Genomic DNA, 15,371 nt, shown 5'->3' with positions numbered 1-15,371 from the left:
CACCACTACGAACGACTGTGCTACCAGTGCTACCAGTTTCTGATTTCTCCACCTCTGCTCTACTTTTGTGTCTATCTTCTGAGTTGTTTTTTCGCTTCCGGAAACATTCTTCTCGATACACCTCTCCACCCACTTCTCGTGCCATTACGTCAAACCCACTCATACCTATTGTAACATGTATCCATTCGTTAATCATGTCGAAAGCACACGTATCAATCAGAACTCTTCCTGCACTAAATGAGTTACACGATTCCGTCAGATTATCACATTCCACCACTTCACCCCACTGTTCTCCTATCCAGCAGAAAGTGTCTCTTGACCATGCATGTAATGGAACACCATAGTATTCCAGCCAAACTCTTCTAGACTCGCTCTTTGGTGCACGAAATTGTGATCATCAATGGCGCTAACAACTTGGTACGCACAATTGTAATCTCAACTCTTTATCACAACTCCGCACAACTAACCAGCAAGTGCACTGGGTCATCCAAGTAATAAACCTTACGTGAGTAAGGGTCGATCCCATCAAGCTTGTTTGTATGTAGAACGGCAGTGGTTGTCAGGCACGCGTTCATAGGTGAGAATGATGATGAGTGTCACGGATCATCACATTCATCAAGTTGAAGAACGAGTGTATATCTTAGAGAAGAAGTAGGCGTGAATTGAATAGAAAAATAGTAGTACTTTGCATTAATTCATGAAGAACAGCAGAGCTCCACAACTTAATCTATGGTGTGTAGAAACTCCACCGTTGAAAATACATAAGTGAAAATAGTCTAAGCATGGCCGAATGGCCAGCCTCAAAGGTCTAAGGACTAAACGTCCAAAGATCCAAAGTCTATGTAAAAGTCTAGCAAAAGGTCCTATTTATAGAAAACTAGTAATCTAGGGTTTACAGAAATGAGTAAATGATGCAGAATCCACTTCCGGGCCCACTTGGTGTGTGCTTGGACTGAGCATTGAAGCTTTCACGTGTAGAGGATTTTCTTGGAGTTAAACGCCAGCTTTTGTGCCAATTTGGGCGTTTAACTCCAGCTTTTCTGCCAGTTCTGGCGTTTTGACGCCAGAATTTCTATGCTGACTTAGAACGCCAGTTTGGGCCATCAAATCTCGGGCAAAGTATAAACTATTATATATTGGTGGAAAGCCCAGGATGTCTACTTTCCAACGCAATTGAGAGCGCGCCAATTGGGCTTCTGTAGCTCCAGAAAATTCACTTTGAATGTAGGGAGGTCAGAATCCAACAGCATCTGCAGTCCTTTTTCAGCCTCTGAATCAGATTTTTGCTCAGGTCCCTCAATTTCAGCCAGAAAATACATGAAATCACAGAAAAACACAAAAACTCATAGTAAAGTCCAGAAATATGATTTTTATTTAAAAACTAATAAAAACATAATAAAAACTAACTAAAATATACTAAAAACATACTAAAAACAATGCCAAAAAGCGTATAAATTATCCGCTCATCACAACACCAAACTTAAATTATTGCTTGTCCCCAAGCAACTGAAAATCAAATAGGATAACAAAGAATAGAATATACAATGAATCCCAAAAACATCTATGAAGATCAATCTTAATTAGATGAGCGGGGCCTTTAGCTTTTTTGCTTCCGAACAGTTTTGGCATCTCACTTTATCCCTTGAGGTTCAGAGTGATTGGCATCTATAGGAACTCAGAATTCAGATAGTGTTATTGATTCTCCTAGTTCAGTATGTTGATTCTTGAACACAGTTACTTTATGAGTCTTGGTCGTGACCCTAACCATTTTGTTTTCCAGTATTACCACCGGATACATAAATACCACAGACACATAACTGGGTGAACCTTTTCAGATTGTGACTCAGCTTTGCTAGAGTCCCCAATTAGAGGTGTCCAGAGCTCTTAAGCACACTCTTTTTGCTTTGGACCACGACTTTAACCGCTCAATCTCAAGTTTTCACTTGACACCTTCACGCCACAAGCACATGGTTAGGGACAGCTTGGTTTAGCCGCTTAGGTCAGGATTTTATTCCTATAGGCCCTCCTATCTACTGATACTCAAAGCCTTGGATCCTTTTTATTTTACCCTTGCCTTTTGGTTTAAAGGGCTATTGGCTTTTTCTACTTGCTTTTTCTTTTTCTTCTTTTTTTTTCTTCTCTTTTTTTTGCCATTTTTTTCTGCAAGCTTTTTACTGCTTTTTCTTGCTTCAAGAATCATTTTTATGATTTTTCAGATTGTCAATAACATTTCTCCTTTTTTTCATCATTCTTTCAAGAGCCAACAATTTTAACATTCATAAACAACAATTTCAAGAATATGCACTGTTCAAACATTCATTCAGAAAAACATAAAGTATTGCCACCACATCAAAATAATTAATCTGTTTTAAAATTCAAAATTCATGTACTTCTTTTTCTTTTTCAATTAAAAACATTTTTTATTTAAGAAAGGTGATGGATTCATATTCATGGCTTTAAGGCATAGACACTTAGACACTAGTGATCATGTAATAAAGACACAAACATAGATAAACATAAAGCATAAAAATTCAAAAAACAGAAAATAAAGAACAAGGAAATTAAAGAAAGGGTCCACCTTAGTGATGGCGGCTTGTTCTTCCTCTTGAAGATCTAATGGAGTGCTTGAGCTCCTCAATGTCTCTTCCTTGCCTTTGTTGCTCCTCTCTCATAACTCTTTGGTCTTCTAATTTCATGGAGGAGGATGGAATGCTCTTGGTGCTCCACCCTTAGTTGTCCCATATTGGAAATTAATTCTCCTAGGGAGGTGTTGATTTGCTCCCAATAATTTTGTGGAGGAAAATGTATCCCTTGAGGCATCTCAGGGATTTTATGATGAGGAATTTCCTCATGCTCTTGTCCATGAGTGGGATCTCTTGTTTGCTCCATCCTTTTCTTAGTGATGGGCTTGTCCTCATCAATGAGGATGTCTTCCTCTATGTCAATTCCAGCTGAATTGCAAAGGTGACAAATGAGATGAGGGAAGGCTAATCTTGACAAAGTAGAGGACTTGTCTGCCACCTTGTAGAGTTCTAGGGATATAACCTCATGAACTTCTACTTCCTCTCCAATCATGATGCTATGGAACATGATAGCCCGGTCTATAGTAACTTCAGACCAGTTGCTCGTGGGAATGATTGAGCGTTGGATGAACTCCAACCATCCCCTAGTCACGGGCTCGAGGTCATGCCTTCTTAGTTGAACCGACTTCCCTCTTGAATCTCTCTTCCATTGAGCGCCCTCTTCACAAATGTCTATGAGGACTTGGTCCAACCTTTGATCAAAGTTGACCCTTCTAGTGTAGGCGCGTGCATCTCCTTGCATCATGGGCAAGTTAAATGCCAACCTTACATTTTCTGCACTGAAATCTAAGTATTTCCCCCAAACTATTGTAAGCCAATTCTTTAGGTCTGACTTCATAGAAGTGGTCTTGATGCACCTTTGAGATGAATCTCTCCATCTCCCATGACTCGGAGGTGGAAGCTTTTACCTTCCCTTTCCTCTTTCTAGAGGTTTCTTCGGCCTTAGGTGCCATAAATGGTTATGGAAAAACAAAAAGCAACGCTTTTACCACACCAAACTTAGAAGGTTTGCTCGTCCTCGAGCAAAAGAAGAAAGAAGAGAGTAGAGGAAGAAGAAATAGAGGAGATGGAAGGGGTTATTGTTTCGGCCAAGGGGGAGAAGTAGTGTTGAAGATGAGTGAAAATGAAGGGGTGGAGAGTAGTTTATATAGGAGTGGGGAGAGGGTAAGGTTCGGCCATGTATGGGTGGGTTTCGGAGGGAAAGTGGTTTGAATTTGAATGGTGAGGTAGGTGGGGTTTATGATGGATGGATGTGGATTGGTGAAGGGTTATGGAGAAGAGGGTAGGATTTGATAGGTGAGGGGTTTTTGGGAAAGAGGTATTGAGTTGATTGGTGAAGGGTATTTGGAGAAGAGTATTATGAAAAGGTGTGAAGAAGAAAGAGAGTGAGTTGAGGTTGGTGAGGATTATGTGGGGTCCACAGATCCTGAGGTGTCAAGGATTTCTCATTCCTGCACCAATTAGGCGTGCAAAACACCCTCTGCTGCCAATCCTAGCGTTAAACGCCAGGTTGCTGCCCATTTCTGGCGTTTAACGCCAGCTTCTTGCCCTTTTCTGGCGTTAAACGCCCAGAATGGTGCCAGACTGGGCGTTTAACTCCCATTCTGCTGCCCTCACTGGCGTTTAAACGCCAGTAGGCTTCTCCTCCAAGGTGTGCTATTTTTCATTCTGTTTTTCAGTTTGTTTTTGCTTTTTCAATTATTTTTGTGACTTCACATGATCATCAACCTACAGAAAATATAAAATAATAATGGAAAATAAATATATATAATAAAATTGGGTTGCCTCCCAACAAGCACTTCTTTAATGTCAGTAGCTTGACCGTGGGCTCTCATGGAGCCTCACAGATACTCAAAGCATGATGATGGCCTCTCAACACCAAACTTGGAATTTGGTTGTGGCCTCCCAACACCAAACTTAGAGTTTGAATGTGGGGATTTTGCTTGACTCTGTATTGATAGAAGCTTTTCATGCTTCCTCTCCATGGTTACAGAGGGAGATCCTTGAGCTTTAAACACAAGGGAGTCCTCATTCACTTGAAGGACCAATTCTCCTCTGTCAACATCAATCACAGCTCTTGCTGTGGCTAGGAAGGGTCTGCCAAAGATGATAAATTCATCCATACACTTCCCAGTGTCTAAGATTATGAAATCAGCAGGGATGTAGTGGCCTTCAACCTTTACCAAAACATCATCCTCTACAAGTCCATAAGCCTGTTTTCTTGAATTGTCTACCATCTCTAGTGAGATTCTTGCAGCTTGTATTTCAAAGATTCCTAGCTTCTCCATTACAGAGAGAGGCATGAGGTTTATGCTTGACCCTAGGTCACACAGAGCCTTCTCAAGGGTCATGGTGCCTATGGTACAAGGTATTGAGAACTTTCCAGGATCATGTCTCTTTAGAGGTAATTTCTGCCTAGTCAAGTCATCCAGTTCTTTGGTGAGCAAGGGGGGTTCATCCTCCCAAGTCTCATTACCAAATAACTTGGCATTTAGCTTCATGATTGCTCCAAGGTACTTAGCAACTTGTTCTTCAGTGACATCTTCATCCTCTTCAGAGGAAGAATACTCATCAGAGCTCATGAATGGCAAAAGTAAATTCAATGGAATCTCTATGGTCTCAGTGTGAGCCTCAGATTCCCATGGTTCCTCATTAGGGAACTCCTTGGAGACCGGTGGATGTCCATTGAGGTCTTCCTCAGTGGAGATCATTGTCTCTTCCTCCTCTCCAGGTTCGGCCGTGTGGGGTATGTTGATGGCCTTGCACTCTCCTTTTGGATTCTCTTCTGTATTGCTTGGAAGAGTACTAGGAGGGAGTTTAGTAACTTTCTTGCTCAGCTGACCCACTTGTGCCTCCAAATTTCTAATGGAGGACCTTGTTTTAGTCATGAAACTTTGAGTGGTTTTAATTAGATCAGAGACTATGGTTGCTAAGTCAGAGTGGCTTTGCTTAGAATTCTCTGTTTGTTGCTGAGAAGATGATGGAAAAGGCTTGCTATTGCTAAACCTATTTCTTCCACCATTACTGTTGTTGAAGCCTTGTTGGGGCCTCTGTTGATCCTTCCATGAGAGGTTTGGATGATTTCTCCATGAAGAATTATAAGTGTTTCCATAGGGTTCTCCCATGTAATTTACCTCTTCCATTGCTGGATTCTCAGGATCATAAGCTTCTTCTTCAGATGAAGCTTCTTTGGTAATGCCTGTTGCTACTTGCATTCCAGACAGACTCTGAGAAATCATATTGAGTTGCTGAGTCAATATTTTGTTCTGAGCCAATATGGCATTCAGAGTATCAATTTCAAGAACTCCTTTCTTCTGATTTATCCCATTATTCACAGGATTCCTTTCATAAGTGTACATGAATTGGTTATTTGCAAATATTTCAATGAGTTCTTGAGCTTCTACAGGCATCTTCTTCAGATGAAGAGATCCTCCAGCAGAGCTGTCCAATGACATCTTGGACAGTTCAGATAGACCATCATAGAAGATACCTATGATGCTCCATTCTGAAAGCATGTCAGAAGGACACCTTCTGATCAATTGTTTGTATCTTTTCCAAGCTTCATAGAGGGATTCACCTTCCTTCTGTCTGAAGGTTTGGACTTCCACTCTAAGCTTGCTCAATTTTTGAGGTGGAAAGAACTTTGCCAAGAAGGCATTGACTAGCTTTTCCCAAGAGTTCAGGCTTTTTTTAGGTTGTGAATCCAACCATGTTCTAGCTCTGTCCCTTACAGCAAAGGGAAAAAGCATAAGCTTGTAGACTTCGGGATCAACCCCATTGGTCTTGACAGTGTCACAGATTTGCAAGAATTCAGCTAAGAACTGATGAGGATCTTCCAATGGAAGTCCATGAAACTTGCAATTCTGTTGCATCAGAGAAACTAATTGAGGCTTAAGCTCAAAGTTGTTTCCTCCAATAGCAGGGATTGAGATGCTTCTCCCATAGAAGTCAGGAGTAGGTGCAGTAAAGTCACCAAGCACCTTCCTTGCATTGTTGGCATTGTTGTTGTTTTTGGCTGCCATGTCTTCTTCTTGTTTAAAAAGTTCTGTTAGGTCCTCTATAGAGAGTTATACTTTAGCTTCTCTGAGCTTTCTCTTCAAGGTCCTTTCAGGTTCAGGATCAGCCTCAACAAGAATGTCCTTGTCCTTGCTCCTGCTTATATGAAAAGAAGAGGAGAAGAAAGTATGGAATCCACTATGTTACAGTATAGAGATTCCTTGAGATGTCAGAGGTAAAGAAGAATAGAAGGAGAAGGTAGAGAAGAGAGAATTCGAACTTATCAAGAGGGATAGAGTTTGAATTGTACATTGAGGAGGAGTGTTAGTCCATAAATAGAAGGATGTGAGAAGAGGGGAAGAATTTTCAAAAATAAAATAAAAATATTTTGAAATAATTAAGAGAAATTTTGAAAATTTGGTAAATAATTTTCGAAAACTAAGATTGGGAAAGAAATTAAGTGTTTTTTTTTTGAAAAAGATTTTGAAATTAGAAATAAAAAAGATATGATTGAAACTTAATTTTGAAAAAGATGTGATTGAAAAGACACGATTGAGAAGATATGATTGAGAATCAAATTTAAAAGAAGAAAGTTTTTAAAATTAAAGTTGATTACTTGACCAACAAGAAATTAAAAGATATGATTCTAGAATTAAAACTTTTGATCCTTTCTTAATAGGCAAGTAACAACTTGAAAATTTTAAATTAAATTACTAATTGTAGCAAGGATTTTCGAAAATAGTAATAAATAAATAAAAATTGAAAAGAAATTGATTTTGAAAAGATATGATTGAAAAGATATAATTTGAAAAAAAATTTGATTTTGAAAAATTATGAAAATTTGAAAAAGATTTGAATTAAAAACAAAATCTTCCCTCTAGTGTCCTCCTGGCGTTAAACGCCCAGAATGGCATCCATTCTGGCGTTTAACGCCCAAAATGCTACCTTTTTGGGCATTTAACGCCCAGCCAGGTACCCTGGCTGGCGTTTAAACACCAGTTTTCCTTCTTCACTGGGCGTTTTGAACGCCCAACTTTTTCTGTGTGATTCCTCTGCTGAATGTTCTGAATCTTCAATTCTCTGTGTTATTGACTTGAAAAGACACAATTTTAAATTTTTTTTTTAAATTTTTAATGATGAGACACAATAATAAAAAGGATGCAACTAAGATCAAATAAACAATGCATGCAAGACACCAAACTTAGAAGTTTGTATACTAAGGACCATAACAAATTGAAAATGCAGATGAGAAACAACAAAAGACACAAAATAAGAGAAATTAAAGATCAGAGCTATGGAATCATCAAGAACAGCTTGAAGATCAATGAAGAACATATTACATATATTCGAAAAAATGCAAGAAGAAGAAAGACATGCAATTGACACCAAACTTAAAAATTGACACTAAGATACATAAAATATTTTTGATCTTTATGATTTTATAAAAAAATTTTGTGATTTTTTGAAAATTATATGGAAAGGAAAATAAAGGGATTCAAAATTTTTTTTAATGAGAATTCCAGAAATCATTGCAATGTTAGTCTAAAACTCCGGTCCAGGAATTAGACATGGCTTACTAGCCAGCCAAGCTTTCAGTGAAAACTTCGGTCCAAAACACTAGACATGGCCAATGGCCAGCCAAGCTTTAGCAGATCATTACTTTCAACAGCAAAATTGATAGAAATCATCAAGCTCTTGTGATGATAAGTTGAAACCTCAGTTCAAAAGATTAGACATGGCTTCACAGCCAGCCAGACTTCAACAAATCATCATGAAACTCTAGAATTCATTCTTAAAAACTCTGAAGAACAGAATAGAAATTTTTTTTTGTATTTTTGAAATTTTTTTTTTCGAAAATAAGAAGTAAAAAGCTTAAACATAAAATAAAATTACATAATCTAAGCAACAAGATGAACCGTCAGTTGTCCAAACTCGAACAATCCCCGGCAACGGCGCCAAAAACTAGGTGCACGAAATTGTGATCATCAATGGCGCCAACAACTTGGTACGCACAATTGTAATCTCAACTCTTTATCACAACTCCGCACAACTAACCAGCAAGTGTACTGGGTCATCCAAGTAATAAACCTTACGTGAGTAAGGGTCGATCCCACGGAGACTGTCGGCTTGAAGCAAGCTATGGTCATCTTGTAAATCTCAGTCAGGCGAATTCAAATGGTTATGGAGAATTGATAATTAAAATATGAATAAAACATAAAATAAGATAGAGATACTTATGTAATTCATTGGTGAGAATTTCAGATAAGCGTATGGAGATGCTTTGTTCCTCCTAAACTTTTGCTTTCCTATTGCCCTCATCCAATCATTCATACTCCTTTCCATGGCAAGCTTTATGTTGGGCATCACCGTTGTCAATGGCTACTTCCCGTCCTCTCAGTGAAAATATTCCAAATGTGCTGTCACCGCACGGCTAATCATCTGTCGGTTCTCGATCATGTTGGAATAGGATCCATTGATCCTTTTGCATCTGTCACTACGCCCAACACTCGCGAGTTTGAAGCTCGTCACAGTCATCCCTTCCCAGATCCTACTCGGAATACCACAGACAAGGTTTAGACTTTCCGGATCTCAGGAATGGCCACCAATAATTCTAGCCTATACCACGAAGGTTTTAATCTTAGATTAGAAACCCAAGAGATACACATTCAAGCTTGTTTGCATGTAGAACGGCAGTGGTTGTCAGGCACGCGTTCATAGGTGAGAAGGATGATGAGTGTCATAGATCATCACATTCATCAAGTTGAAGAATGAGTGTATATCTTAGAGAAGAAGTAGGCGTGAATTGAATAGAAAAACAGTAGTACTTTGCATTAATTCATGAAGAACAGCAGAGCTCCACACCTTAATCTATGGTGTGTAGAAACTCCACCGTTGAAAATACATAAGTGAAAATAGTCTAAGCATGGCCGAATGGCCAGCCTCAAAGGTCTAAGGACTAAACGTCCAAAGATCCAAAGTCTATGTAAAAGTCTAGCAAAAGGTCCTATTTATAGAAAACTAGTAATCTAGGGTTTACAAAAATGAGTAAATGATGAAGAATCCACTTCCGGGCCCACTTGGTGTGTGCTTGGGCTGAGCATTGAAGCTTTCACGTGTAGAGGCTTTTCTTGGAGTTAAACGCTAGCTTTTGTGCCAGTTTGGGCGTTTAACTCCAGCTTTTCTGCCAGTTCGGGCGTTTTGATGCCAGAATTTCTATGCTGACTTGGAACACCGGTTTGGGACATCAAATCTCAGGCAAAGTATGGACTATTATATATTGCTAGAAAGCCCAGGATGTCTAATTTCCAACACAATTGAGAGCGTGCCAATTGGGCTTCTGTAGCTCCAGAAAATCCACTTCGAATGCAGGGAGATCAGAATCCAACAGCATCTGCAATCCTTTTTCAGCCTCTGAATCAGATTTTTGCTCAGGTCCCTCAATTTCAGCCAGAAAATACCTAAAGTCATAGAAAAATACACAAACTCATAGTAAAGTCTAGAAATATGATTTTTATTTAAAAACTAATAAAAAAATAATAAAAACTAACTAAAATATACTAAAAATATATTAAAAACAATGCCAAAAAGCGTATAAATTATCCGCTCATCACTCTTCTCAGTCTCGTCCCATCTCCATACCGTATGAAACAATTTTAGTAAGTCGTTCATTCTAAAAGTGTAAGCCTCTTCCGCACTAATCACAGTGTCAAACGTTAATATTGCTTTATACGCTCCCAGCTCCCTTACTTGCGTCACACATGGCCAGTTCCTGTGAATCTTCTGCTATAGTGCATCAAAATCAATTGCCAATTTCGTACCTCCTATAATACTTCTCTGTAGCCAAACGATGTTCTCATTTGCTATCTGAACTTCTACCTTTTTTGTCCATCCATTATTAGTTGGATCCTTTCTTGGAGCATCTGACGGTTGCCTAACAGCTTTCTCTTCAACTACTCCCATGCTCCTTGTCTGTGGATTTCTTGCACTGGCATCCTGACCATTCATCCCCATCACTTCTTTTTCCTTCGTTTTCCGCTTCAAAGGTCCCCGTCTATACTTTGCTTTGCCAACATAAATTCTTTTGCCTTTCAACACTAGGCTGTTCATATCTACGACAACTTTCAAGGCTCCTCCTTTTGTAGTGTACCGGACAAACGCGAACAGGTAAACGCGGCCATTTTTATTCTTCCGCGACAAATATATGTCGATGATTCTGCCTGTTCATTTGAACATGTTAAAGAGTTCTCTTTTTGATATGTCCTCCGGCAGATTATCAACGAATACGGAAAAAGAATCAAGCTCCAAACGTTGATACTCTTCTTTGTTCCAAACCCTAGGATCTCTATCATGTTTACTCTTTGAAGACCTTTCCCCCCAGTGTATCCCCCTGGCTCTCTCGCTGTCTCTCTCTCGCTCTCTCGCTCTCTCTCTCTCTTTTTTTTTTGCTAAGGAGTTTAACCTATGAAGTACAGACACTTTGTTAAATTATCGTGTCTGCATCAGATACATTTTGGACACGATACTCATGACACTCGTTCGACACATATGTCTGTCGTAATCAATTGTGTTTTGATAAAAAATAAAAAAAATGTTTCCAGACATACTTGGATACACCTAATAAATACCATCACGTGTTAGCGTGTCCAATCTTATTCTTAACATGTATTTTTGAAATGAATTTAAAAATAATATGTATTATTATTTATCAAAACAAAAATATTTTAAATACTTTTATATAGTTAAAAGAAGACATTAAAAGACTTAGACGAATTTAGTTTATATTGTAAATAAATGACCCAAAATTAGGTCGCTTACCTTTTATAGTTTTGTTTTAGATTCTAGCATAGTCAGTTTAAAAATTTAATAAATCCATGAACCTATTTAAAAAATTTATTTCGTGAATTATAACTCAAAACAATAAATTTCAAGGTTCTGAAAACCGAATCGATCATCGAATCGTTCTAACTACTGGTTCACTGGTTCATAGGTTCAACCAGTTCAACCGTGGTTGAACCGAAAAAACCGTTTTATAATAAAATAATAAATAAAATATACACATGAAAATTATTTGAACTATAAATTAGTCATTTTTGTGACTAACTTTTAATTTTAAAATTTTTTTGATAGATAATTTAAAAAGTACATATGTATCTAGCTTTAGGAATTATTTAATCAACACTTTACTTTGTATTACAATTTACATGTTAGAATTTAAGTAGCCTTTGTTCTATATTAAATATTTTGGATTCAGAGATTATCCTTTGATGATAACCAAGCAAGAATTGGAGTTTTAGTTGTTCCATCAAGCATTAAAAAATTGTGTCTTCTTAACAGTGGTTGTGAATGAATTCACTGAAAATGGTTCACAGATCATAGTCCACTTTTATCTGTCAAAACAAAATTGTTAGGCTTCTCAAAATGAGCATGATATCAAAAAATAATACATGGAAGGAGAATAACTTTTACAATGAATCCTAGCGTAGGAGGGTCACACTCTAGTAGAGTATAAACTATAAAGTAACATAGTTTCATTAATTCTGAAACCTTCATTTCTTCACAAGAACATAAAGAACAACTCGGTTGCTGCGATAATCAGGATGCCACAGATTTTGATCAATGCGACCAATTCTGAAATTGTTCACTGCAGCTTCTAGGAAGTACTCAAGAATGGCATCTGAAACCAGAAAAGAAAAAAAGATCTCAGAACTTATAATACTTGTGAGGATTAGGGTCCAAAAATGAAGTTAAAAGAAACAAATCCTTCACCATTTCGAAGCTCGCCAGCCAAAAAGATAGTTGTATTAGGCCCAAAGAGTTGCCCTAGCGTCTCTAGCAGATTGAGTTGATAATTCATTGGTATATTAACTCAAAATCTTGAAACATCTTATAGCACTCTTTATCTTTATATTATCCAGTTCCCTAATATACCAAAATGGATCTTTCTTAATCATGTCAAAAGCCAAACTATAAGAACTAATTTAAAAGAAAATAAATGACAAACTATATCAGTTTATCATGTCACAAAATCCAGTTCAGTTTAGCAGGATCAGTTCAGAGTTCACAGTTTCAGAGTTCATCATGTCACAAAATCAAAGAGCTACTCAATCAAACTCATCAGGAGACAGAGACATGCAACAGTTATTCAATGATTCAATCAAACAATCACAACACCACCCCAGATGAAAAAAAGTTAAAAGAAGCTCCCAAGATTAATACTTGGGTGTATTATTGACCTGTTCAACAATGTTGCCTGCTGGAGAAAGAACTTCTTGCCTTTTAGCAGAGAGCTTGGCCAAAGTGGTTGTGTGAATGGCTCCAATGACAGCTACAGAGTAACAAATCCATTTTTAGCAATAATTTCAACAACACAAAATCAATTATTTGATTTCCATTCACAATTTCACATTCAGAAATTAAAAAAGCAGCAACAGAGTATCAAATCCATTTTTAGCAATAATTTCAACAACACAAAATCAATTATTTGATTTTCCTTCACAATTTCACATTCAGAAATTAAAAAAAGCAGCAACAGAGTAACAAAAATCAATTATTAATTACAAAAAAAATTAATACCTAGGCTAGAAGCTGGATCCTGGAAGGCTGGAACAGGGAAGAGCTGGCGAGGGTGTGGAAGTGGCCGGGGACGATGGCTGGGAAGACAGTGGCCGACGTGGTGGTGTGGAACAGAGCTGGCACCGGCGGGAAGTGGCTGCGCGACGGAGGCAAGAGACGAGACCGGCGACGGTGGCTTCGATTTTCGAAGCTCAAACGGTGGTGGCTGGACGGACGTTGCGCCGTTGCCTTCGAAGCTCGAAGTTGGGACGGCGGTGGTGGCTGGATGGACATACGCCGGTGGCTTCGATGAGGTTGAGACGAATTGCTAGAGTCTGGACTCTGGACTGCTGCTTCGCGTTGTGGAGGCTGGAGACTAGAAGGAAGAGGGGTTAGGGAACTTAGGGTTGCCATCCCTGCACAACAAAACGCTGCGTTTTTGTTAAGATTCAAAAACCGGCCGGGTCACGGTTCGGTTCGACCGACCGGTTCTCGGCCAGTTCAACGGTCCAATGGCGGTTTTCAAATTTGCCAGTTTTGCCTTCTGTCCGAACCGTAATTGATAGCGGTTTGCGGTTCGACCGGTTCGACCGTCCGGTTCGAACCGGTTTTCAGAACATTTTTTTTTATTTAATACGAGTGAATAATGGAAAGTTCAAACTAAAAATATTTTTAAAAAAAAAATTGCTAAGCCAGTGCAATAAATTTTGTAGACTTTTTTTTTAATCTATGACTTGACTTTTTTAACTTATAGACTTTTTAAAAAGTTTAAATATGCTCTGACTTAATAAAATAACGAAATAGGTTGAGTTTAAAATGAGTCGAACTATGAATTTTTGTCGAATAACGCGACCCACTTCCATCCTTGACGATGATAAATACATATAAATACATACTAATATTAGATGAAACTACCAAAATGTATCCCAAAGTTCACATTGTTGACAAAAAAATCTTTAAAAAATGTTAACAACGAATAAGTTTTTGAAAAATTTAAAAATATGATAAAAAATTACATATTAAATATTTAAAAAAAAACTTTAAGTATCATATTCTGATGTAATTTTTTATAAATATTATTAAAAAATAAAAAAAATAATATTTATAAATTATTTTTATTATATTTTCAAATTATTGAAGGATTGACAAACTTCTTTTTAAGACTTTTTTGTTGCGCCTGAATCTCTCGCGTATAAATTGGGAGTTAACTCACTAATATTATAAGCCCAAAACCACTGATTTAATTGAAGCACCGAACTTATTAAATGGCGTCACAACTAGAGCCATGGAACTCCCTTGCTGGAAAAGTTGTTATGGTCACCGGTGCTTCGTCCGGCCTCGGCCGTGACTTCTGCCTCGACCTTGCTCGGGCGGGATGCCGGATCGTCGCAGCAGCTCGCCGCGTTGATCGGCTGAAGACCCTTTGTGAGGAGATCAACGGAATGACGACGCCCCCGGGTGGAGGCAGTACCAACGGGGGCCTCCGAGCAGCTGCAGCGGAGCTTGACGTTACCGCCGACGGCGCCACCATCGAGAAGTACGTGGAGAATGCATGGAATGCATTTGGCCGTATTGATGCGTTGATCAACAACGCCGGTGTTAGAGGTAATTGGAACATCACTGAATTTTGGGGTCAACAACCCTGGATTATGAGGAATGAGATCTTTCTTTTCTTCAAAAGTAAAAAATAAATAAATAAAAATATTATTGTTAACTATGCATTTTTTTTAACCGAGAAGAAGTATCAAAGGCTCAAGGCTTATCACTGTGTTGACCAGTTGACCTACCCTTTTGACTTTTGAGCCCTCAACAATAGCGGAGGGACGCAATTCCAATTTGAAGTTGGAATTCAAGTCCTCATATTGTTTTTACCATAAATTAAACTAAAGACTCTTAAAAAATATTTTAAGAATTCAATAAAAACCTAAGTTGTTGTATTTTTAATACACTTCTAAAATATTAATATGTTAAAAAAATATTAAAGAAATAAAAAGATTTCATTAAAAACTTAAGTTGTTGTATTTTTAATACACTTTTAAAATACCAAATGCATAAGAAAATTACTATTTGTGTCTTCAATTTCATATTTTAATTATCATATTATTGTTCGGTTAAATGTTTTATATCAAACATATATAACCCATACATAAAAAAAATTAACTAATTAAATCTATTTTTTCCTTTTTGTCTGTGAAAGAAGAGGAATGAAAATGAAATTGGTTATACATATATTGATATTGA

At 37.8% G+C, this 15,371-nt stretch overlaps 1 protein-coding gene and 1 long non-coding RNA gene across 3 annotated transcripts in view; one reads left to right on the top strand and one right to left on the bottom strand.

Moving 5' to 3' along the window:
* Positions 11,789-13,756, bottom strand: LOC107625395. 2 transcript variants are annotated; one of them, XR_001617248.2, is made up of 4 exons: positions 13,152-13,756; positions 12,812-12,903; positions 12,345-12,497; positions 11,789-12,252 (listed from the first exon to the last, which is right to left on the bottom strand). It is a non-coding gene; the product is annotated as an uncharacterized LOC107625395 (long non-coding RNA). The 2 variants fall into 2 exon arrangements; XR_001617247.2 differs by having other exon boundaries at positions 12,345-12,903.
* Positions 14,313-15,371, top strand: part of LOC107625394 (3-oxoacyl-[acyl-carrier-protein] reductase FabG-like) — an 18,921-nt gene continuing 17,862 nt past the window's right edge. The window contains exon 1 of the mRNA XM_016328025.2: positions 14,313-14,735. Coding sequence (XP_016183511.1) covers positions 14,396-14,735 — 340 coding nt within the window. The 5' untranslated portion in view covers positions 14,313-14,395. The remainder of the gene's footprint in view (positions 14,736-15,371) is intronic.

The sequence above is a fragment of the Arachis ipaensis genome, chromosome B02, assembly GCF_000816755.2.
Source record: "Arachis ipaensis cultivar K30076 chromosome B02, Araip1.1, whole genome shotgun sequence".
Taxonomy (NCBI): Eukaryota; Viridiplantae; Streptophyta; class Magnoliopsida; order Fabales; family Fabaceae; genus Arachis; species Arachis ipaensis.
Note: the sequence above shows the minus strand (reverse complement) of the source record. Positions and strands in the feature narration are given on the sequence as shown.